The sequence below is a fragment of the Oryctolagus cuniculus genome, chromosome 1, assembly GCF_051225735.1.
Source record: "Oryctolagus cuniculus isolate XC-2025 breed Fujian yellow rabbit chromosome 1, ASM5122573v1, whole genome shotgun sequence".
Taxonomy (NCBI): domain Eukaryota; kingdom Metazoa; phylum Chordata; class Mammalia; order Lagomorpha; family Leporidae; genus Oryctolagus; species Oryctolagus cuniculus.
This window is the reverse complement of record NC_142867.1, coordinates 199,338,455-199,360,987: the sequence shown is the minus strand read 5'-3', so window position 1 is coordinate 199,360,987 and position 22,533 is coordinate 199,338,455. Positions and strand designations below refer to the sequence as shown.

Below are 22,533 nucleotides of genomic sequence, written 5' to 3'. Positions count from 1 at the left end.
AACATTATCAAAATGTCCATATTAGCAAAAGCAATTTATAGATTCAATGCGATCCCAATCAAAATACCAATGACATTCTTCGCAGACCTAGAAAAAAATGATACTAAAATTCATACGGAAACACAAGAGACCCCGAAGAGCTAAAGCAATCTTATACAACAAAAACAAAGCCAGAGGTATCACAATACCTGATTTTAAGACATAATACAGGGCATTTATAATCAAAACAGCCTAGACTGGCACAAAAACAGACTTATACACCAAAGAAACAGAATAGAAACTCCAGAAATCAATCCATGCATCTACAAATAACTTATCTTTGACAAAGGAGCTAAAATCAATCCCTGGAGCAAGGACAGTCTCTTTAACAAATGGTGCTGGGGAAACTGTATCTCCACATGCAGAAGTATGAAACTAGACCCCTGCCTTACACCTTACATAAAAATCCACTCAAAATGGATCAGAGGCTCAAATCTATGACCTGATACCATCAAATTACTAGAGAACATTGGGGGAATTCTGCAAGACATTGGTATAAGCAGACTTCTTGGAAAAGACCCCAGAAGCACAGGCAATTAAAGCCAAAATTAACAAATGGGATTACACCAAGCTGAGAAGCTTCTGCACTGCAAAAGAAACACTTACTAAAAAGGCAACTGACAGAATGGGAGAAAATATTTACAAACCATGCAAGTGATAAAGGGTTAACATCAAGAATCTATAAACAGCTCAAGAAATTCAACAAGAAAACAAACAATCCAGTTAAGAAATGGGCATTTTTTAAGAGAGGAAATTCAAATGGCCAACAGACACCTGAGAAAATGCTCAGGATCACTAGCCATCAGGGAAATGCAAACCAAAACCATGGTGAGGTTTTACCTCATTCCAGTTAGAATGGCTCTCACACAAAAATCAACAAACGACAAATGCTGGTGAGGATGTGGGGAAAAAGGTACCCTGGTCCACTGTTGGTAGGAATGTAAACTGGCGCAGCCGCTGTGGAAGACAGTATGGAGATACCTCAGAAACCTGAATATAGATGTACCATATGACCCAGCCATCCCACTCCTGGGAATTTACCCAAGGAAAAGGAAATCAGCATTTGAAAGAGTTATCTGTACCCCCATGTTCACTGCAGCACAATTCACAATAGCTAAGTTATGGAATCAACCCAGATGTCAATCAACTGTTGACTGGATAGAGAAATTATGGTATATATATTGTGGAGTACTACTCAGCTGTAAAAAAGAAAATTAGAAAAAAAAGAAAAGAAAAGAAATCCTGTCTTTTGCAACAAGATGGACACAACTGGAAACCATTATACTTAGTGAAATAAGCCAGTCCCAAAAAGGCAGATATCATGGTTTCCCTGATCCGAGGTAACTAATAGAGTACCTGAAATATAATGTATAAAGTGAAATAGACATTTTGAGATTTGATGATTGTTTACAGCCCTTGTCTCTTCCACAGAGGAAGAGTGTCTTTTTTTCCTCTTCATATTATTTGTTGACCTCTTTTACTTAGTGTAGAGTTAACTATACAATCATTAAATAAACTAAAAAGAGATATTTGTAAAAATTAAGAGTGGGAATGTGAGAGAGGTGGGGGGAAGTGTCACTAAATCTGTATATTTGAAATATATAAAACTTTCATAATGTAAATAAAATGTAAAAAAAAAAAAAAAACAAAGAAATCTGTGATAGATCAGAACCTGGGGATTCCTGTGGGGTGTTTGAGTAGCCCACCTGCTCCTACTGCTATAATTGCATTCTGGGAGGCCTGCCCAAGCAGACTGAAGGTCTTAGGGCTTCCAGAAGCACCTGAATGTGACGCTAGGAAGGCACCTTTCACTCCTCTGCTGAGCAACTGTTTGCTGAATGGTGAAGCAGGGAACTTTATGCCGCCTGGCCTTTACGCTGGCAGACCCACTGAGGTTTAAAACAGGGTTTGCAGGGCCAACGCTGTGGTTCAGAAGGTTTAAGCCATGGCCTGCAGCACTGGCATCTCACTTGAGCACTGTTTAAGTCCTGGCTGCTCCATTTCAGATCCAGCTCCCTGCTAACACACACAGGAAAGCAGCAGAAGATGGCCCAAATGCTTGGGCCCCTGCACCCATGTGGGAGACCCAGAAGAAGCTCCTCACTCCTGGCTTCAGCTTGACACAGTCCCAGCCATTGCAGCCATTTGGAAAGTTAACTAGCAGATGGAAGATCTCGCTCTGTGTTCTTTCAAATAAATCTTAAAAAAACAAAAACAAAAACAAAAACAAAAACAAAAACAGGGTTTGCTACTGCTTGATACAAAGGAACATCTGTAAGGGCTTCCAGGCCCTAGTGACCAGGGTCAGTGTGCTGGAGGCAGCAGGAACCAGTGTCGTCCCACAGACATCACAGAGCATTTCTCAGCCCTTTATTCTCCCCTCAGCATCTGGTGAGGGCCTCGGGGCCTTCTGACATAGGTATGGTGCCTCTGGCTCCCTTCTTTGTCCTGCAGTCCCAACTGTAGCTCCTTAACTAGTTTTACTTCATTTTCCTGTGGTCCAAGTCTCCTCCCTGACCCAGGGCTGTCATGACCGCCTTTCAGCGACACTGCTCTGAACCTCAGATGCCTCTGTCTGCACATTCCCCAGACTGGCATTCTTCTGACCAGCTTCCTGTCCACAGAAAGCAATGAGGCAGGTCCAGAACGTCTCACTGTCTATGAATCTTTGTTCTTCTGAGCTGACTGGCTCCTAGGATAACGCCTCCTACTGAAACCCTGAGTTGTTTTCCACTGAACTTCCCAGAAGTCTTGCCATGAGGCTTGTCACATTTCTATCTTTAGTTCTGGGTTCTGAGATGGAATGAGAATGAAACAGACCGCTACAGCCTTTGTCTTGTGAAGACTGCTAGAATACTGTGCTATGCGACAGAAGACAGCACAGCTGGGGTTGCTCCAAGAGAGGTTGAGTGCAAGGAGGAAGGCAAAGAGGCCAGAGGCTAGCCTGCAGCACCCCGCTTAGGGAAGAGGAGGTGAGTCAGGAAGAGCTAAAAAAGGCCATCTGGTGCTGCGGCCAAGGGAGGGTCTGGGAGGGTCTGTAGTGTCAGAGGCTGTGGAAGTGGGGGGGTGGGGCATAGGAAGCCACTGCTGACTGTTAGAAGGGAATCTCAGGAAGGTGATGGGGCCTGACGACACACTGGAACAAGGAAGGAACGAGTGGACGGCTGGCACTCCAGGTAGCCCACTCTTCCAATTTTAGTGTCAGGAGAGGGAAGAAAGAGCAAAACCAGCATGCAAAGGGCAGGACAGTGGCAAGAACTTGTTGGATTGGCTGTCTGTGTTTTTGCCAGAGAGGAACATGCTGGTGCACATAGGGGAAGGCCCCTGGAGAGAGAAGAGACTGAAATGCATAAGACAAAGGAAATAATTGACAGAATCAAGTCTCCGTGAAGAAGAGGTCTTGGACAATCACATTGAACGGAAGAGTCAGTGTGTTGGCTGGAGCAAAGTAGGGTACCCCAGGGTGCAAAATCTGATAGTTTGATCAAGATGGGTGAGAACTCTCAGTTTTACCTAAAGGTAGCCATCTTCTCAACTCCTATCCCTAAATCTGAATCTTGGCATCTTACCAGTGCATGGGCCTAGAACCCAAGGCAATGTTATGAAAAGGAAGGAGGCCTGTAGTGAAGAGAAAGGATGTGCGTGGCCAGCCCACTCAGGCCCTGATCCAATTTATTCATGCAGCCTCCTGAAAAGATGACAGGGACAGAGAGAAAACATACCCACCCATACCTACACCACTCACACTGGCAAACCCACAGAGTAGGCCTGAGTCTGGGTACAAGGGCCCAGGGAAGCTGACACACAAGATTCGCCAAAAGACAGGTCCCCATCAAATGCCTAGAACCTGCAAGTATTACCCTACCTAGAAAAACAGTCTTTGCAGATTTGGTAGGTATCTGGGAGTGCCAGAATGTCCTGGATTATCCATACTCTAAATGCAATGACAAATGTCCTTATGAGGGGACTTCAAAAAATTATGGAAAAACAGAATCAAAAAATTAGCTTATCTTGGGGGAAAAATTGAAATTCACACATAGTTTTTCCATGAACTTTTTGAAGACCACTGTATTGGAGAGATAGAGGAGAGACACGCAGAGGAGAAGGCTCTGAGAAGGCCAAGAAGAGATCGGAGTGAGGTGGCCATAAACCAAGCAAGCTGAGGAATGCCTAGAGCCCCCAGAAGCTGGGAGAGACAAAGAAGGATTCTTCCCTTGAAATTGCAAAAGGAACACAGCCCTGTTGACATGTTAATTTTGAACTTTTGGACTCCAGAAACCTTGAGAGAATAAATTCTTATTGTTTTAAGCCACCAACGTGTGGCCATTTGTAATGGCTACCACAGGAAGCTAATACAACTAGCAATGGCAAGAGGCTCATCCACCTCAGGTTTTTAAAAAAGGTTTATTTTATTTGAAAAGCAGAATTAGAGAAAGAGAGGCAGAGATAGAAAGGTATATCTCCCATCTGCTGGTTCACTCCCCAAATGGTTACAACAGCTGGGGCTGGGCCAGGCTTAAGCCAGGAGCCAGGAGCTTCCTCTGTGTCTCCCATTGGGTGCAGGGGCCCAAGGACTTGGGCTATTTTCCATTGCTGTCTCAGGCACATTAGCGGGAGTTGGATCAGAAGTGGAGCAGCCAGGACTTGGACAGGCGCCCATATGGGATGCCAGTGTTGCAGGTGGTGGCTTTACCCACCACACCACAACACTGGCTCCACCCATCTCACTTCTACACTGTGACTAGTCCACAAGTTGAAGGCCACAGGCAGCCATCTCTTCTTCAGGTCCCTTCACCTCTATAGTCTCCTACATCCTGCCTAAAGTCCTGGGTCTCACTCTGCAGAAGCAGCTCAGTTCTGCTTCCTTACTGCTAGCTCAGCCCTCAATCCTGCACACCTAATCTTTACAGACTACAAGACTCCAAGCATGCAGCACTCTGCAGTGCTGGGGGCACTTAAAGCTCCTTGCCCTCCCGAAGTTACTGTCTGCTCAGTGATTTCACATCTTCTCACCTCTGAAAGCACTACGTACGGCCACTAACTTCCAGGAACCTGTCTAGTACCTTCTCTTCTACCTTACAGTGTACAAAGATACTGCTGCATAAAATATCAGAACTGAAATCTATAGCTGTAGAGAGCTGTGACCTCTCTCATATGTGCACGATCTCATTGGCTGGCATTTGTAATGCAAGAAACCAGATGCCAAATAAAAGGTAAGGGCTGACCATGTGACACATGGAGTCACAAATTCTTATTTCATTAAAGCCACTGACCTAATGCCTAGTCTTCTTTCTGTAAGAAAAGATAAGGAACAATGATATTATATTTTCCAGTCTAAGCAGTTAAAATTTACATAAACATTAACTCTATTACTAGAAAAATATGAGGCTAGGTCTGATTCCAAATCTTACATCTTACATCTTAAAAAATAATATTATAAAAATTACTTCAATTATCAAACTATTTAATCACCATAATTTATTTAATTTATTAAGTTATCATGTGCATTGAGTATTAGTATGCTCTTATTCTCCTTTAAAAGTGCATCTTTCTAGGACTTTTGATATTGTTGTTCTTTTCCTCTCCAAAAATCTCTTCACTCTGTCAGGAAGGAGAGACTCTAAAGTTGTTCACTTAAAGTGGACCATGCAGCACCAGCAGCCCTTATGGGTGCCAGTTTGAGTCCCAGCTGCCCCACTGCTAATCCAGCTCCCTGCAAATGCGCCTGGGAAAGCAGTGGAAGATGGCCCAAGTCCTTGGGTCCCTGCACCCATGTGTAAGACTCAAGTAAGCCAGCGCCGCGGCTCAATAGGCGCCGGCACACCGGGTTCTAGTCCTGGTTGGGGTGCCAGATTCTGTCCCAGTTGCCCCTCTTCCAGGCCAGCTCTCTGCTGTGGCCCGGGAGTGCAGTGGAGGATGGCCCAAGTCCTTGGGCCCTGTACCCGCATGGGAGACCAGGAGAAGCACCTGGCTCCTGGCTTCGAATCAGCATGGTGCGCCAGCCACACTGTTACGGCCGCGACAGCCATTGGAGGGTGAACCCACGGCAAAGGAAGACCTTTCTCTCTCTCTCTCTCTCTCTCTCTCACTGTCCACTCTGCCTGTCCAAAAAAAAAAAAAAAAAAAAAAAAGATTCAAGTAAAGTTTCGGCAGCCATTTGGGGAGTGAACCAGTAGATGGAAGATATTTCTCTCTCTCTCTCTCTCTCTCTCTCTCTCTCTTTCCTTCTCTTTCAATAACTCTGCCTTTCAAATAAATAAATAAATAAATCTTATGGGGGCCCACATTGTGGTACAGTGAGTTAAGCCACAGCCTGCGATGCCAGCATCCCAAATGAGCACTGGTTCAAGTCCCAGCTGTTCCACTTTTTTTTTTTTAATTTTATTAGGCAGAGTTAGACAGTGAGAGAGAGAGAGAGAGAGAGAGAGAGAGAGAGAGAGAGAAAGAAAGAAAGAAAGAAAGAAAGAAAGAAAGAAAGAAAGAAAGAAAGAAAGAAAGAAAGAAAGAAAGGTCTTCCTTCCGTTGGTTTACCCTCCAAATGGCTGCTACGGCCGGCGCAGTCGATCCGAAGCCAGGAGCCAGGCACCTCCTCCTGGTCTCCCATGCGGGTGCAGGGGCCCAAGCACTTGGGCCATCCTCCACTGCTTTCCTGGGCCACAGCAGAGAGCTGGACTGGAAGAGAAGCAACTGAGACTAGAACCCGGTGCCCATTTGGGATGCCAGCACCGCAGGCAGAGGATTAACCAAGTGAGCCACTGCGCCGGCCCCTCAGCTGTTCCACTTTTGATCCAGCTCTCTGCTAATGTACCTGGGAAAGCAGAAGACAAAGGCCCAAGTGCACCCACATGGGAAACCTAGATGGCGTTCCAGGTTCCGGGCTTTGGCCTGGCCCCTCCCCTGGCCGTTGCAGCCATTTCAGGAGTGAAGCAGCAGATGGAAGCTCTCCCTGTCACTCTTTCAAATAAATAAATCTTAAAAACAAAACCCCTCTGTTTTATCAGTCTAAATGTGTTTCTCCTATTCCAGCCAGTGATCAAATCCAACCATCTCATTCCAGAAAGAAATCTGATGCATCCTCAAAATGCATCTCACAGAGCAGGCATTTAGCCTAGCAGTTAAGACATCCACATCCCACAGCAGTGTGCCCGGGTTAGACAGACTCCTGCCTCCACCTCCTGATTCCAGCTTCCTGCTAATGCAGAACCTGGAAGGCAAAGATCATGGCTCAGGTAATTGGGTTCCTGCCACCCACATGGGAGACCTTTACTGAGTCTGGCTCCTGGCTGGGCATATTAAAGTAAGCTGTTTTGATTTTCTCCAAAAAAAGGTCTTCATTTAACAAACTCCACCACTAACTCTATAATAGCTTTATGGAGTTATAATCTACATAGCACACAATTCATCCATTGAGAATATATGAGTCAATGGTTTTTAGTATATTTATCAAGTTATACCACCATTATCATAATCAATTTTGGAACATATTCATCACCCCAAAAAAAGAAACCCCTTACCCACAGTCATTCCTATTTCCCCACAATTCCCAACCCCAATCACTAATCAGCTTTTGGTCTTTATAGATCTGCCTGTTATGTATAGAATCCTAAAATATGTTGTCTTGTGAATGGCTCATTTAACAATGTTTTCAAGGTTCACCTATACAACAACATTTATCAGTATTTTGTTCCTTTTTTATTGATGAATAATATTCCATGGTAATAATATACCATGGGGCTGACTCTATGGCAAAGCAGGTAAAGCTGCCACCTGCAGCACTGGTATCCTATAAGGGTGCCAGTACAAGTCCCCGCTGCTCTGCTTCTGACTGGGCTTCTTGCTAACAGCCTCAGAAAGCAGAAGAGGATGGCCCAAGTGTTAGGGCTCCTGCCACCCATGTGGGAAACCTGCATAAAGCTCCCGGCTTGAGCCTGGCCCAGCGGGAGCCACTGCAGTCACCTGGGTGAGTGAACAAACAGATGGAAGATACCTCTCTGTGTGAACTCTGACTTTCAAAACAAATAAATAAAGATCTATTTTTAAGAAAAAGAATATGATGCATCTTACTTTTCTATTTATTTATCAGTTGAAGATTCAGGTAGCTTTCATTTTTACTATTAATATGAATAATGCTGCCATGAATATTTATATACAAGTTTTTTGTGTGTGGGAACATATGTTTTCACTTCTCTGGGGTATGTATTTACAAGTAGTACTGCTGAGTCATGTGATCATTCATTTTTTGAACCTACTCCAACACCGGGCACTTCTTTAAAATTTATTTTTAAATATTTATTTATATACTTGACAGTCAGCATTATACAGAGAAGGAGAGGCAGAGAGAGAGAAACAAAGGTCTTCCATCTCCTGGTTCACTCCCCAGTTGGTCGCAACGGCCAGAGCTGCACCAATCTGAAGCCAGGAGCTTCTTCTGGGTCTCCCACGTGGTTGCAGGGGCCAAAGCACTTGGGCCATCTTCTACTGCTTTCCCAGGCCATAGCAGAGAGCTGGATCAGAAACAGAGCAGCCAGGACTAGAACTGGTGCCCATATGGGATGCCGGCTTTACCCACTAAGCCACAGCACCGTGAGCATTTTTTAATTTTTTTAAAAAGATTTATTTATTTGAAAGGCAGAATTACACAGATAGAGAAGGAGAGGCAGAGGGAGAGAGAAAGGTCTTTCATCCACTGGTTCACTCCCCAGATGGTCGCAACGGTCGGAGCTGTGCCGATCTAAAGCCAGGAACCAGGGTCTTCTTCCAGGTCTCCCACGCAGGTGCAGGGGCCCAAGCACTTGGGCCATCTTCCACTGCTTTCCCAGTCCATAGCAGAGAGCTGGATCGAAAGTGGAGCAGCTAGGACTAGAATCGGTGCCCACATGGGATGCCAGCGCTTCAGGCCAGGGCTTTAACCTGCTGTGCCACAGGCCGATCCCCGGGCATTTTAATTAATTCAGTATTTTACTTTGTTAGTTTGAGAGGCAAAAATATTTGTGGGCTAGTGTTGCAGCACAGCAGGTTAGGCCATCATTTCTGAAGCCACATCCCATATCAAAGCACAGGTTCAAGTCCCAGCTACTCCACTTCCAATCCAGCTCCCTGCTAATGCACCTGAGAAGGCAGCAGAAGATGGCCCAAGTGCTTGGGTGCCTGTATCCACGTGGGAGACCCAGATGGTACTTCTGTCTACTAACTTCAGCCTGGCCCAGACATGGCTATTGCAGCCATCTAGGAGTGACAGTGGATGGAAGACCTTTCTCTGTCTCTCCTCCGTGTCACTCTGCCTTTCAAATAAGTAAATAAACAAATCTTTCGAAAAGTTTTGCAGTTTCTCAAATAGCAATAAGGGAGGACTTTTAGTGGGAAGAGCTCATTAATGATCTATTCCTTTGTTTATGAGTTCCCTCAGCTTAGTCAACTCCCTTTTCTACTATAGAGCTCATTTTTTTCTTACCAATTTATATATTCTCAAGTGAGGTCCCAGAGGCAGTTTATGGGGAGGAGGAAAAGCACATTAAATATTGGACATTTTTACTGGAGAGGGGCTATCTGCCAAAATTAACCAAGGGGAAGTAAAGCATACACGAGTATCCTATGTCAGCTCACTTACAAGTATTCTCTCCTGCCTGCTCCAAAGTGGGTCCTATGAGCTATAGCAACAGAGACTAAAAAAGGGAAGGGCTGGCTCTGTGGTACAGCAAGTTAAGCCACCTCTTAGGATCCCTGCTACATTAGAGTGCCTGGTGTGAGTCCAGCTGATGAGCTGGGAAGACAGCAGAAGATGGTTCAAGTGCTTGGTTCCCTGCCACCCACATGGGAGATCTGGATAGAGTTCCTAGCTCCCGGCTTCAGCCTGGCCCATTTCTGGCTATTGTGAGCATCTGGTAAGTGAAGGATGACAACCTCTGTCACTCTGCCTTTTTCTATCACCCCACTTTTCAAGAAAAAAGGAGGCTAGGGGAATGAGACAGAGAAGAGAACTTCTTTTTTCAGTTTTTATTTGAAAGAGGAAAAAGAACAGACCAGATGTGAGGAATGGATGAGAATGAAGAGCTGAGGTTTGATTCAAAAAAACTGCTGCTGAAGGTTATGTATACCTTTCGGCATATCTGAGAAACAGAAGGAAAAATCTGAGTTATTTAAAAATTACTCCTTGGTGGCCCAGCTGGTTTCTCCAGTCACAAAACTGCTGTAAGCCCAGAGCAGGGCTTGTTTCATAATCTGTAAGCATATAAAGAATAACTAAGAACTTCTGTACTTGGGGAGCGACCCATGATAACAGCACCCCTAACTTCCCAATCAAACTGTGGAAGACTAGTCTATTATTTTCTTTTGTAGGCATAAATTCCTGAATTCTTTCTCCATGCGGTAAAAATAGAGGAGGCACAATTCCTCAGCAATTCCAATTCCAGCTGCTCAGTGGGAGTGACCCAGCCACTGAGGACAGGTGAATGTCCGCCGTGCAGGCAACCCTTGCCTTGCAAGAGGTTCCGATCCCGAAGAACTCCTTACCCAGTGAAATCTCCTCGCTGCGACAACCGAAAATGCTGCCCCCATGCCCACTTTGGAATAGTCCTCCTTTCTGCCTCCCTTGAGAACCACTGCCCCCAGGAACCGATGGAGAAGATCCAGGAAATCCTGCCCAGGCCCCCTCTGCCTAACCATGCCATGCCATTTATTTCACTCCTTGTAGCCACTTCATGTCCGTGGCAGGGATGAAGAGGCCCACCTTGTGAGGCATCCAGGTGGAAGCTGGATCTTCTGTTTTGGGCAGCCCTGCTATGGTATAAATATTTGTGTCCCCCCAAAATCCATATACTGGAATCCTAACTACGCCCTTCCCCCGCGCTATATACTAGGAGGCACTGCCTTTGGGAGCCTTCAAGAATGGAGTTCGTGCCCTTGTACAGGCCCTTGTGAGGTGACAGTGAAAAGACAGGTCTCTTTTAAGGAAGTAGACCCTCACTAGACACCGTAGCTGCTGGCTCCTTGATCTTCAATTTCCCAGTCTCTAGGACTGTGAGAAATCTATTTCTGCTGTTTGCCAGCTACTCAGACTAGGGGTGGTTCCTTGCAGCAGCCAAAAGGGACTAAGACAATCCCTGCCAACCTATCAAAACCTAGAAGTGCATTCCAGATTGCTGCCTGGAGGGAAAAAATACGCAAGTCACACACATCAGATGACTTTCTCATCTCCCCACCCCACTCCCACCGTCCTCCCACCACCCCAAAGAGCAAGAAGTGAGCTTATTCTCACAAGTCGCTTCCTGCCTCACATCCTTCTTCCTGAGGTGGCATTTGACTCCTCCCCTTCCCCGGGGTCACAGTGGAAGATGCAGTGGAGGAAAAGAAGAGAAGATGAGCCTGCAGGTGTCTGTGCGTTTTATTTGTTTCCACATTCTACCTTTAGATAATCTTGGATTGGCCAGGCACTTGCCACTCAGGAGGCAGGCTGGCCTGGGCCTGGGGCTCTCCTCTCCCTCTAGCTGTTCCTATTTACTTCCCCAGAAGGCTAGCAGCTGAGCCTGGGGGTCCTTTGGAACCTGGCCAATGTTTCTGTGGAGGGTAGTGGACCCAGTGACTGGGAGGGGACTTCTGGGACCGTACGGTTCCCTGTTCCAGGACCTGCAGTGGTTACACAGTATGTTTGCTTTGTAAAAAATTACTGGGCTGAACACTTTATGGTTCATGCTCTCTTTTGTATGTATGTTATACTTCAAGTAAAGAAAAAAAGTTTAAAAAATAACTTTGGCCAACTGACAAACTCCAACCTTATCTAGAATATTTAAATTAACCTAATCAACTGTATTTCTGGAATTAGGAGAGTACCTGTGTTCCATACTGCCATATACACTTTAAATATTATATTTTATTTCATTTAATTATTCCTAGTTCCATCTATTATTTTACTCTGAAATTATGTACTAACTATAGAAAATTTAGAAAAGTATAACAATGATCTGTAATTTTAGCATTCAGTTTTAACTTTCTTAATTTTTTATGCATATACAAACATTATATCTATCTTACAACAGAGGATCATTTTATTTAAAAAGTTATGCTTTTTTCACTTATGTGTTGTGAACATTTTCCCACAATTAACTCTACCTTGAAAATAAAAATTTAAATGCCTTCAAAATATTTTATATTCAGTCATCCTGTTATTGTTGATCATTCATCCACATTCTCACCCACTCAACCATTCTACAAATATTTTTTGAGTACTTACTATATGCCAGATACTGGGAACACAGTGATGAACAAGACAGATGCAATCTTTTGTCATCAAGGAGCTTTCAGTCTACAGAGACAGAGACAATTTAATAATCAATTAAATGAATAAAAATATCAATTGAGGTTTTTCCCGGAATTTGCAAGTTGATCCTAAAATTCATTCGGGAAAGCAAAGAATAAAGAGAAAAAAGAATAGTGAACAACCATCTAGATAATGTATTCTTTTTTTTTTTTTTTAACTCGAGAGGCAGAGCATCAGAGAGGGCTTGCCGTCACTGGGTCACCCCCTGTTTGCAGTGGCACCCTCCAGGGCCAAAGATGGGCACTGGGAATGTAATCCAGTTTCCCCAACTTGGGTGGCAGGAACTCAGTTACTTGAACATCACCACTACCTCCCTGTACTGGTGGGAAACTGGAGTCAGGAGCTGGACCTTGGAGTTAAAAAAAACAAGATATGGCCAGTGCCACAGCTCACTTGGCTAATCTTCCAGCTGCGGCGCCAGCACCTGGGTTCTAGTCCCGATTGGGGCGTCAGTTCTGTCCTGGTTTCTCCTCTTCCAGGCCAGCTCTCTGCTGTGGCCAGGGAGTGCAACGGAGGATGGCCCAAGTGTTTGGGCCCTGCACCCGCATGGGAGACCAGGAAGAAGCACCTGGCTCCTGGCTTCAGATCGGCGCAGCACACCAGCCATGGCAGCCATTTTGGGGGTAAACCAATGGAAAGAAGACCTTTCTCTCTGTCTCTCACTGTCTGACTCTGCCTGTCAAAAAAAAAAAAGATATTCATCATGGTATGCAAATGTCTTAACAACTAGGTTAAACACCTGCTCCTGATTTTTTTAAGCTCTTAAGAGGCATAAGTGAAGATCATTATTCCTGTTTGATTTTTGGAATCTTAATTTTGTAAGGAATGAACTATAGTTCATTTTACTTCAGTATAGCTATTTATACATCTATAAAATGCATAGAAAATAGCTTAATTTTATTTTACTCACTATATCACACTATTCATATTGTCTTGACACTTTATTAAACAATGCACCCTAGAAAGCAATTCATACTTCAAAGCAAAGCATACATACAGACCTATCTATACTGTTTAAGAGGTATAAGACATTTTACAGCATGTATACTAAAATTATATTTAACAAGTCTCCTATTGTTATTCCAATTTTTTTTATAGTCAGTCTTTTTTTTTTTTTTTTTTTTTTTTTTTTTTTTGACAGGCAGAGTGGACAGTGAGAGAGAGAGACAGAGAGAAAGGTCTTCCTTTGCCGTTGGTTCACCCTCCAATGGCCGCCGCGGCCAGCGCGCTGCGGCCGGCACACCGCGCTGATCCAATGGCAGGAGCCAGGAGCCAGGTGCTTTTCCTGGTCTCCCATGGGGTGCAGGGCCCAAGCACCTGGGCCATCCTCTACTGCACTCCCTGGCCACAGCAGAGAGCTGGCCTGGAAGAGGGGCAACCGGGACAGAATCCAGCGCCCCGCCCGGGACTAGAACCCGGTGTGCCGGCGCCGCAAGGCGGAGGATTAGCCTAGTGAGCCGCGGCGCCGGCCTGTTATTCCAATTTTTAAAAAAGATGACCATAATTGTGACAATGACATATACTTAGGACAGACAACTTGAATTAATGAGTCCAGGAGGATACACAGTTAAAAAATTCTGATGCTGGGGCCAGCACTGTGGCATAGCGGGTTAACACCCTGGCCTGAGGCACCAGCATCTCTGCTGTGGCAGAGATCCAGCTCTCTGCTGTGGCCTGGGAAAGCAGTGGAGGATGGCCCAAGTCCTTGGGCCCCTGCACCAGTGTGAGAGACCCAGGAAGCTTCTGGCTCCTTGGCTTCGGATCGGCGCAGCTCTGGCCGTTGTGGCCAATGGGGGAATGAACTATTGGATGAAAGACCTCTCTCTCTCTCTCTCTCTCCCTCTCTCCCTCTCTCTCTGCCTCTCCTCTCTCTGTGTAACTCTGACTTGCAAGCAAATAAGTCTTTAAACAAATAAAATTCTGATGTTGCCAAATTGTTCCCTAAGAAAGATCAATTTATATTCTCATCAAACAAAATGAAAGTGTTCTAGCTCTACCAGTACTATCTTCAGCATTAGATATTATCAAGCTTAGCTTCACCAAATTTGATAGGAAAAAAAAAATAGTTTCTCTCTGTTTATAGTTCCCTGAGTGCTAGTGAGGTTGAGGATCTCCTAAAATATTTATTGGAATATTTGTATTTCCTCTCCCGAGAATGATCTCATATCTTTGTTATTTATTCTTTAGCTTATTTTTGTCACATATTTTTAGGAACTCTTTATATATTCTAGTCTTTATCATACATTTTAGAAATTTTTCATATACTTTGGTTATTATATGTGAAAATATATTCCCCAGTCTTTCACTGCTCATATGAGGAGTTGTGAATTTATTATTAATATCTGTCTTTTCATAAGAAAAGGACATCTGGGTTTTTCCCACCCAATCGTAATAAAGATAATGCCCTTTGTTTTCTTCTAATACTCTTATAATGCAGATTTTTAATTAATTTGGAATTTATTTTTGAATGGTATGATGTGGGATTCACATTTTTCTTCCCTTATAGATTTTCCCAAAAGGATCTTTAAGATTTATTGGGGCTGGCGCTGTGGCATAGCGGGTAAAGCTGCCAGCTGCAATGCCAGCATCCTATATGGGTGCCAGTTCAAGTCCTAGCGGATCCACTTCTGATCCAGCTCCCTGCTATGGCCTGGGAAAGTAGTGGAAGATGGCCCAAGTTCTTGGGCCCCTGCACCCACGTGGGAGACCTGGAAGAAGCTCCTGGCTTCAGATCAGCGCAACTCCAGCCATTGCGGCCAACTGGGGAGTGAACCAGTGGATGGGAGACCTCTCTCTCTCTCTCTGTTTCTCCTTCTCTCTCTGTGTAACTCTGATTTTCAAATACATAATCTTTAAAAAAAATTATTTATTTGGGGCCAGCGCTGTGGCATAGCAGGTAAAGCCACTGCCTGCAGTGCCAGAATCCCATATGAGCACCGGTTGGAGTCTCAGCAGATCTACTTCTGAGACAGATCTCTGCTATGGCCTGAAAAAGCAGATGGTCCAAGGCCTTGGGCCCCTGCACCCATGTGGGAGACCAAGAAGAAGTTTGTGGCTCATAGCTTCAGATCAGCTCAGTTCCAGCCATTGTGTTCATTTAGGGAGTAAATCAGTGGATGAAAGACCTCTCTTTCTCTGTCTCTCCCTCTAATTCTGCCTTCCAAATAAATAAATATATTTATTTGAAATATAATAAATACATTTATTTGAAAGGCAGAGTTACAGAAAGAGAGGAGAAGACAGAAAGAAATCTTCCATATACTAGTTCACTCCCCAAATGGCTGCAACAAGTGGGGCTGGGCCAGGCCAAAGCCAGGAGCCAGGAACTTCTTCCAGGTCTCTGACATGGCTGTGGAGGCCCAAGGAGTTAGGCCATCCTCTGCTAATTTCCCAGGCACACTAGCAGGGAGCTGGCTTGGAAGTGGAGCAGTGGGGACTTGAACTGGCGTCCGTATGGGATGTCAGTGCTATAGGCTGTGGCTTAACTGAGCCACAGTGCCAGCTGCCCAGAACTACTTTTCTAATAATCCTTCATTTTCCCACTACTTAGAAATTCTACCTTTATCATAAACTAAATTCCTTTAGTACATGGGACAGATTCTGAACTCTATTCTTCTTCATTAATTTGTTTATTCCTATTCCAACGATGGATTATAATTATGGTAGCTTTACCACTGTTTTAGTATCCGGCAGGACAAATTCTCCACTTCTTGTTGTTTTTCATTTTCTACCCAGAAGAATTTTATTTATTTTTAATTAACTTATTTGAAAGACAGAGTTAGAGAGGCAGACAGAGGAAGAGAGAGGGAGGGAGGGAGGGAGGTCTTCCATCCGCTGGCTTACCCCCCTAGATGGCCGCAAAGGCCAGAACTGTGCCAATCAGATCCAAAGCCAGGAGCCAGGAGCTCCCTCTGGGTCTCCTATGTGCATGCAGGGGCCCATGCACTTGGACTATCTTCTACTGTTTTCTCAGGCCAAAGGGGACCAGTCAGGACTCGAACCAGCACCCATATGGGATGCCAGCACTGCAGGCGGCAGCTTTACCTGCTATGCCACAGCACCAGTCCCTCCAGAAGAATCTGAGAAGCCACTTGTCAAATTCCATTAAAACCTTCTGAAATTTTTCATTGTGATTGCCTTGAATTTATAGATTTGGGAGAGTCAACATTCTTCTCACCTAGGAACACAGATGTACATTTATTGATAGCTTTTCTTAAGCCTTAGAAAAATTTGAGTTTTCTCCATGTAACTTTTGAATATCTTAAGTTCAGTCCTAGGTATTCTATTAGTTTAGAGGTTCTTGTGAATTGGGTTTCTGTTGCTTTACTAGTTATTACTGGGGATTTTGTTTCTAGTGACTAAACAATCGTTAATTTTAACAGTTTATCCTGTTGGATTATCCATGTAGGCAACCTAGCAGTCTTTAAATAAAATGGTTTTAATTCCTACTCTCCAATATTTACACTTCATGTATTTGTCTCATTGCTCTGGTTAGACCCTTCAATGCAACGTGACCAATTTTGGAGCTAGTATGAGAATATTTTTCTTTCACTATTACATGTGATGCTTGTTATAGATTTCAGTAATTTTCCTTCATTGAATTAAAGTTGATAGAAAGGGTTTTTTTGGAAAAAAAATTAGAAACAGATATAGCAAATGCTGTCTCCAAATCTAATCAACTATATAGTTTTCTCTTATTAATATATAAAAAATTTTCTAAAACTGAACTATCCTAACAGTCCAGCGATAAATGTTACTTGATCATGAAGCTAGTATTCTTTCTACATATTGTTGGATTTTATTCACCAATATTTTATTTGGGATTCATTAAATATATTTAATCCAATTTTGGTTTGTGTTTGCTTGTGCTCAGTTTAGTGAAATGTGCTAGCCTACGCTGGTCTCTATATTTCCCAATCCATTCATTAGTTTCTAACATGGTAGTATGAAGTGTTCTCTCCTTAAAAGAGAACTGCTTTTTATATAGCATTGCTTCAGTGGAATATAGCTGTGTGTACATAAAGTTAGGCTGCTCATGTGTACAAATGAGCATTTACCAATGAAACGGAAAGCTGGATTTGACAAGCAGATCATCATTCAGTTTCCCTTGTGAACAATCTGGGTGTAGGGGTCCCTGAGCACCAAAACCACAAGGAATATCTTTTTAAACTGATATGAACAGGGGCCAGCGCTGTGGTACAGCAGGTTAACGCCCTGGCCTGAAGTGCCGGCATCCCATATGGACACTGGTTCTAGTCCCGGCTGCTCCTCTTCTGATCCAGCTCTCTACTATGGCCTGGGATAGCAGAAGATGGTCCAAGTCCTTGGGCCCCTGCACCCACGTGGGAGACCCAGAAGAAGCTCCTGGCTCCTAGCTCTGGATAGGCACAGCTCCAGCTGTTGTGGCCATCTGGAGAGTGAACCATCAGATGGAAGACCTGTCTCTCTGTCTCTACCTCTCTCTGTAACTCTTTCAAATAAATAAAATAAATCTTTAAAAAAATAATAAACTGATAAGAACAGATACTACACTTGATCTTAAGCCAAAAAAAGTGGTGCTGGGAATATCTTTTATGATATGTAGCATGATTTCTATCTTAATGCAGATTAAATAAAATGCACTATGATTTTCTTTCAATTTCATGAAACTAAGGGTTCTAGATATCATGAGACCTATGGGTGTTAATGAACCTTTTAAAAATCCTCTAGTTTAACCCCGTTACTTCTTTGCTCAAAGTGGTATAAAAACAAATGTCTTGGGGGCCAGTGCTGTGGTATAGCAGGTTAAGCCACCATGTATAGCTCCAACATCCCATATGGCTGCTCTACTTCTGATCCAGCTCCCTGCTAATGAATCTGGGAAAGCAGCAGAAGATGACCCAAATGCTTGGGCCCCTGTACCCACGTGGGAGACCTGGAGGAAGCTCCTGGCTTCGGCCCAGCCCAGCCCTGGCTGTGGCAGCCATGTGGGCAGTGAACCAGCAGATAGAAGAGCTCTCTATCTCTCTGTCATTCTGACTTTCAAATAAACACATCTTAAAAATAAATAAATGTTTTGAATGTAGCTATGTGGGGAAACAATGTGAAAAAGGCAATTGTGATTTTGATCGTGGATTTTTTTTCTACCTTCAGAAACTCAGAAGAAAATTGTTCTAGTGGAAAATCAAATCAATCAGTAGAATGGCATACTGCAAACAGGGAAGTAACAATGCTCAGATGGCAAGTATCCTACTTAAATCCCCGTTCGGGAACACAAGGAAGAATTCAGAGCCACATTTTTTTTTTCTTCCTTTTCAGAGAGGCGGGGCTTAAGAGTCAGCCTGGAGTTCAGCGTCTATTAGTGACTGCACTGTGGCAGCTGGACCCAGAGAACAAACAGCTGCTCTTCTCATTAGTCACTGGATGGAAACCAGGATGTATCCTTCTGGGGAGTCGAGCTACCTAGGACCTCATGTAAGTAACTTTGCAATTCAACGTAGTTTTACCACTGACAGAGCCATCAGAAAAAAAGAATTACAAGGAGTTAGAGGAAAGCTTTGGTTTTAAATCTATCATGTCCATCATTTTAAAAAATATCATTTTTATACTGGTAGCTCAGAATAGTCATTCTATGATTGCTATTTGTTTCTCTGTTATTGTGCTGGAATTCTTTTTTTTTTTTTTTTTTTTGCTTTTCCAAACTGAAAATAAACTCTTTCCTCAGGATTCTTGATGCTTTCATCAGATAAAGTGGGTTTGCTTTTACTTTTTGAATTCTCTACTTCACACACACAGTTTATTTCCAAAAGGTACAAAAATCATTTACTGCAAATATTTTTCTCTTTACTTTTGAAATACAGCATAGAGTTGCATAATTTATACTTCTTTTCCCCCAAGTTATTAATGAACCAAAAGGGAGGGTGGGTGCATTTACTCTGGGTTACTTGGTATCTAAGCTAAATAAATAGGCAACTACCACATTTATCAATATGTAAATGTGTTATGTAGTATGCCAACACTATAATGTAGTTTATTTAACCTAAATCTTTACTGAGACATGGAAATCCAGATATTTTGGGAAATCATCACATATCAATTTGGCGATGAAACATACATATATTCAATTTAAAGATCATCTATAGTTAAGAAATGGTTTATCAGAACTTTTCAATCATAAACACCATTTCTGCAATTCTTTTCTTCTTTTAAAGATTTAACTAGGGGCTGGGCACTGTGGCATAGCAGATGAGACTATGCCTGCAGTTGCTGGCCGGTTCTAGTCCCAGCTGTTCCTCTTCTGATCTAGCTCTCTGTTGTGGCCTGGGACAGCAGTGGAAGATGCACTGCTTGGGCCCCTGTACTCACATGGGAGACCTGGAAGCTCCTGGCTTCGGACTGGCTCAGCTCTGGCCACTGTGGCCATTTGGAGAGTGAATTAGCGGATGTGGAAGACCTCTCTCTCTCTCTGACTCTCTATAACTCTTCCAGATTTACCTATTTATTTGAAAGCAGAGTGACAGAGAGGGAGAGACAGAGGCAGATCTTCCATATACTGGTTCACTCTCCAAATGGTTGCAACAGCAGAAGCTGGGCCAGGCCAAAGCCAGGAGCCAAGGAACTCCATCTAAGTCTCCCACATGGGTAGCAGGAAGTTAAGTACTGGAATATCTGCTGCCTCTCAGGCACATTAGAAGAAGTTGGATCAGAAGCACAGAGCAGTCAGGACTCAAACCAGGTCCTCCAATATGGGAAGTCGAAGTTTCAAGTGGTGGCTCAGAGTGCTGTGCCATAAAGGCCACTCCTACAGTTATTTTCAATACAATTTACTTCTAGCTGTATCACTAAAGCAGCAACAGATCCAATTTCAAATTGGCTTTTCAATGAGATTTTTTTTTTTTAAGTATCACACTTGAATTTAAATTCAAGGTCAGATTTTTCTGAGCTTACAGCAGGAACTCCTAAGTCTTTTCTTATGTCTTTAATGAAAATTTTTTTTAATTTTTTTTTTTTTTTTTTTTTTTTTTTTTTGCAGGCAGAGTGGACAGTGAGAGAGAGAGAGACAGAGAGAGAAAGGTCTTCCTTTGCCGCTGGTTCACCCTCCAATGGCCGCCGCTGCAGCCGGCGCACCGCACTGATCCTGGCAGGAGCCAGGAGCCAGGTGCTTTTCCTGGTCTCCCATGGGGTGCAGGGCCCAAGCACCTGGGCCATCCTCCACTGCACTCCCTGGCCATAGCAGAGGGCTGGCCTGGAAGAGGGGCAACCGGGACAGAATCCGGCGCCCCAACCGGGACTAGAACCCGGTGTGCCGGCGCCGCAAGGTGTTAATTTTTTTTTAATTTTTTTATTTTTGACAGGCAGAGTGGACAGTGAGAGAGAGAGACAGAGAGAGAAAGGTCTTCCTTTGCCGTTGGTTCACCCTCCAATGGCCGCCGCTGCAGCCGGCACACTGCGCTGATCCGATGGCAGGAGCCAGGAGCCAGGTGCTTTTTTCCTGGTCTCCCATGGGGTGCAGGGCCCAAGCACCTGGTCCATCCTCCACTGCACTCCCTGGCCATAGCAGAGGGCTGGCCTGGAAGAGGGGCAACCGGGACAGAATCCGGCGCCCCGCCCGGGACTAGAACCCGGTGTGCCGGCGCCGCAAGGTGGAGGATTAGCCTATTGAGCCATGGCGCCGGGCCTTCTTTAATGAAATTTAAGAAATGCTTGTCTCTAGTTACAGAGACAATAGATGCTCTATCTGATCTCTTCACTCATTTTTCAAATGACTTTTTTTTTTTTTTTAACAAATATGTCCTGCAATTACCATTTCATCCCTCTATCTAATGTTTGGTAGTTTCTATGACCACATTCACTCTGAAACACTTCATGTGGCCCAAAAGTTCCTTTCCAAAGTACTCTTTCACATAATAATCCAATTACATTTTCCAGTATTCCTCAACAGCATTTTTTTCCTGCCAGGCTGATCTCTGCTGTATGCTATTCTTACTCCCATTTTAATTATCTTCAATCATAGTCCTCTCCCAGGAAAACTCTTTTAAAATGCAAATGGATGGGACTTCCTGGCACACAGAATATGAGAGAGAAAGGAGAGGGAGGAGTGAAAGATGCCTCCCAGACTAGTGGGTGGAGAACACCATTCTCCAAGAATTAGAATAGAGGAGAAAGTCCCGGTTTATGGGGAAGGACACAACTTAATTTCATACAAGATGATCTGAAGTGCTTGTGGGACTGATCCAAAGATGTTGTATAATTGATTGGATACTGAATTTGGACTGAGAAGGCTGGGCTGGAGATTCAGATTTAGGAATAATGTTAAACCATACAAGACGATGATATCATGCTGGGTGTACACTAAAATGAGATTAAGAAGGCTAACCACAGGCTCCTAGGAAATATTAACTTCTTAAGTAGGAGTCTGAGGGAGTTTAACAGCCAGAGAGGTTGAAGGTAGGTAGAAAATTAGGTGTCTTGGAGGCCTGAGAAGTAGAGAGTTTTAAGAAAGGGACTTTCCCAACACTGGAAAGAACTGTTAAAACAAGCTAGGGGCTAAAAGCCTAGGTGCTGGGACATTTGTAAAAGTGAGCTGGCGCCTCAGCTCACTAGGCTAATCCTCCACCTGCGGCGCCGGCACCCCAGGTTCTAGTCCCAGTCGGGGCACCGGATTCTGTCCTGGTTGCCCCTCTTCTAGGCCAGCTCTCTGCTGTGGCCCAGGAGTGCAGTGGAGGATGGCCCAAGTCCTTGGGCCCTGCACCTGCATGGGAGACCAGGAGAAGCACCTGGCTCCAGGCTTCGGATCAGCGTGATGCGTCGGCCGCGGTGGCCATTGGAGGGTGAACCAACGGCAAAAGGAAGACCTTACTGTCTGTCTGTCTCTCTCTCACTGTCCACTCTGCCTGTCAAAAAATTTAAAAAAAAAAAAGCAAGCTGGAAAAGGGCAAACATGACCCAGAAAGTCTCACTGAATGCTAACATAAAGTACAACATACTGAAGTCCCTGAGTTTCCACAAAACTTTATACCCTATTAAACTGAATAATGTCAAAGGTTAGATAACTGCTGTATGTGAAATACAGCTGTAGCCTGGCATCCTTGATCTGTTGGTTCTAGAACCCCCTCCTCCTTGCCCCCACGGAAACCAAAATCTGTGACTGCTTAAGTCACTTACATAACATGGGTGTGATATTTGCATACAATCATTATACT

The 22,533-nt window shown here is 44.0% G+C and overlaps 1 protein-coding gene and 1 non-coding gene across 9 annotated transcripts in view; one reads left to right on the top strand and one right to left on the bottom strand.

Annotated features, from left to right (window-relative positions):
- The window catches only part of LOC103348031 (uncharacterized), a 104,896-nt gene that overhangs the window by 71,665 nt on the left and 10,698 nt on the right, over nucleotides 1-22,533 (bottom strand). For 5 of the 6 annotated variants that reach the window (XR_016211102.1, XR_016211103.1, XR_016211104.1 and 2 more), the window contains exon 2: nucleotides 12,266-12,337. This is a non-coding gene — a transcript (uncharacterized LOC103348031). Of the gene's footprint in view, nucleotides 1-8,405; nucleotides 8,544-12,265; nucleotides 12,338-22,533 lie in introns of those variants that run through there. The other variant, XR_016211107.1, reaches the window with a different exon arrangement.
- The window catches only part of GNE (glucosamine (UDP-N-acetyl)-2-epimerase/N-acetylmannosamine kinase), a 57,905-nt gene continuing 54,058 nt past the window's right edge, over nucleotides 18,687-22,533 (top strand). For 2 of the 3 annotated variants that reach the window (XR_016211072.1, XM_089300829.1), the window contains exon 1: nucleotides 18,687-18,805. Coding sequence is in view for 2 of the 3 variants with exons in the window: in XM_089300829.1 (XP_089156955.1) it covers nucleotides 18,755-18,805 (51 nt within the window). In the remaining variant the exon portion in view is untranslated. The remainder of the gene's footprint in view (nucleotides 18,806-22,533) is intronic. The other variant, XM_051856366.3, reaches the window with a different exon arrangement.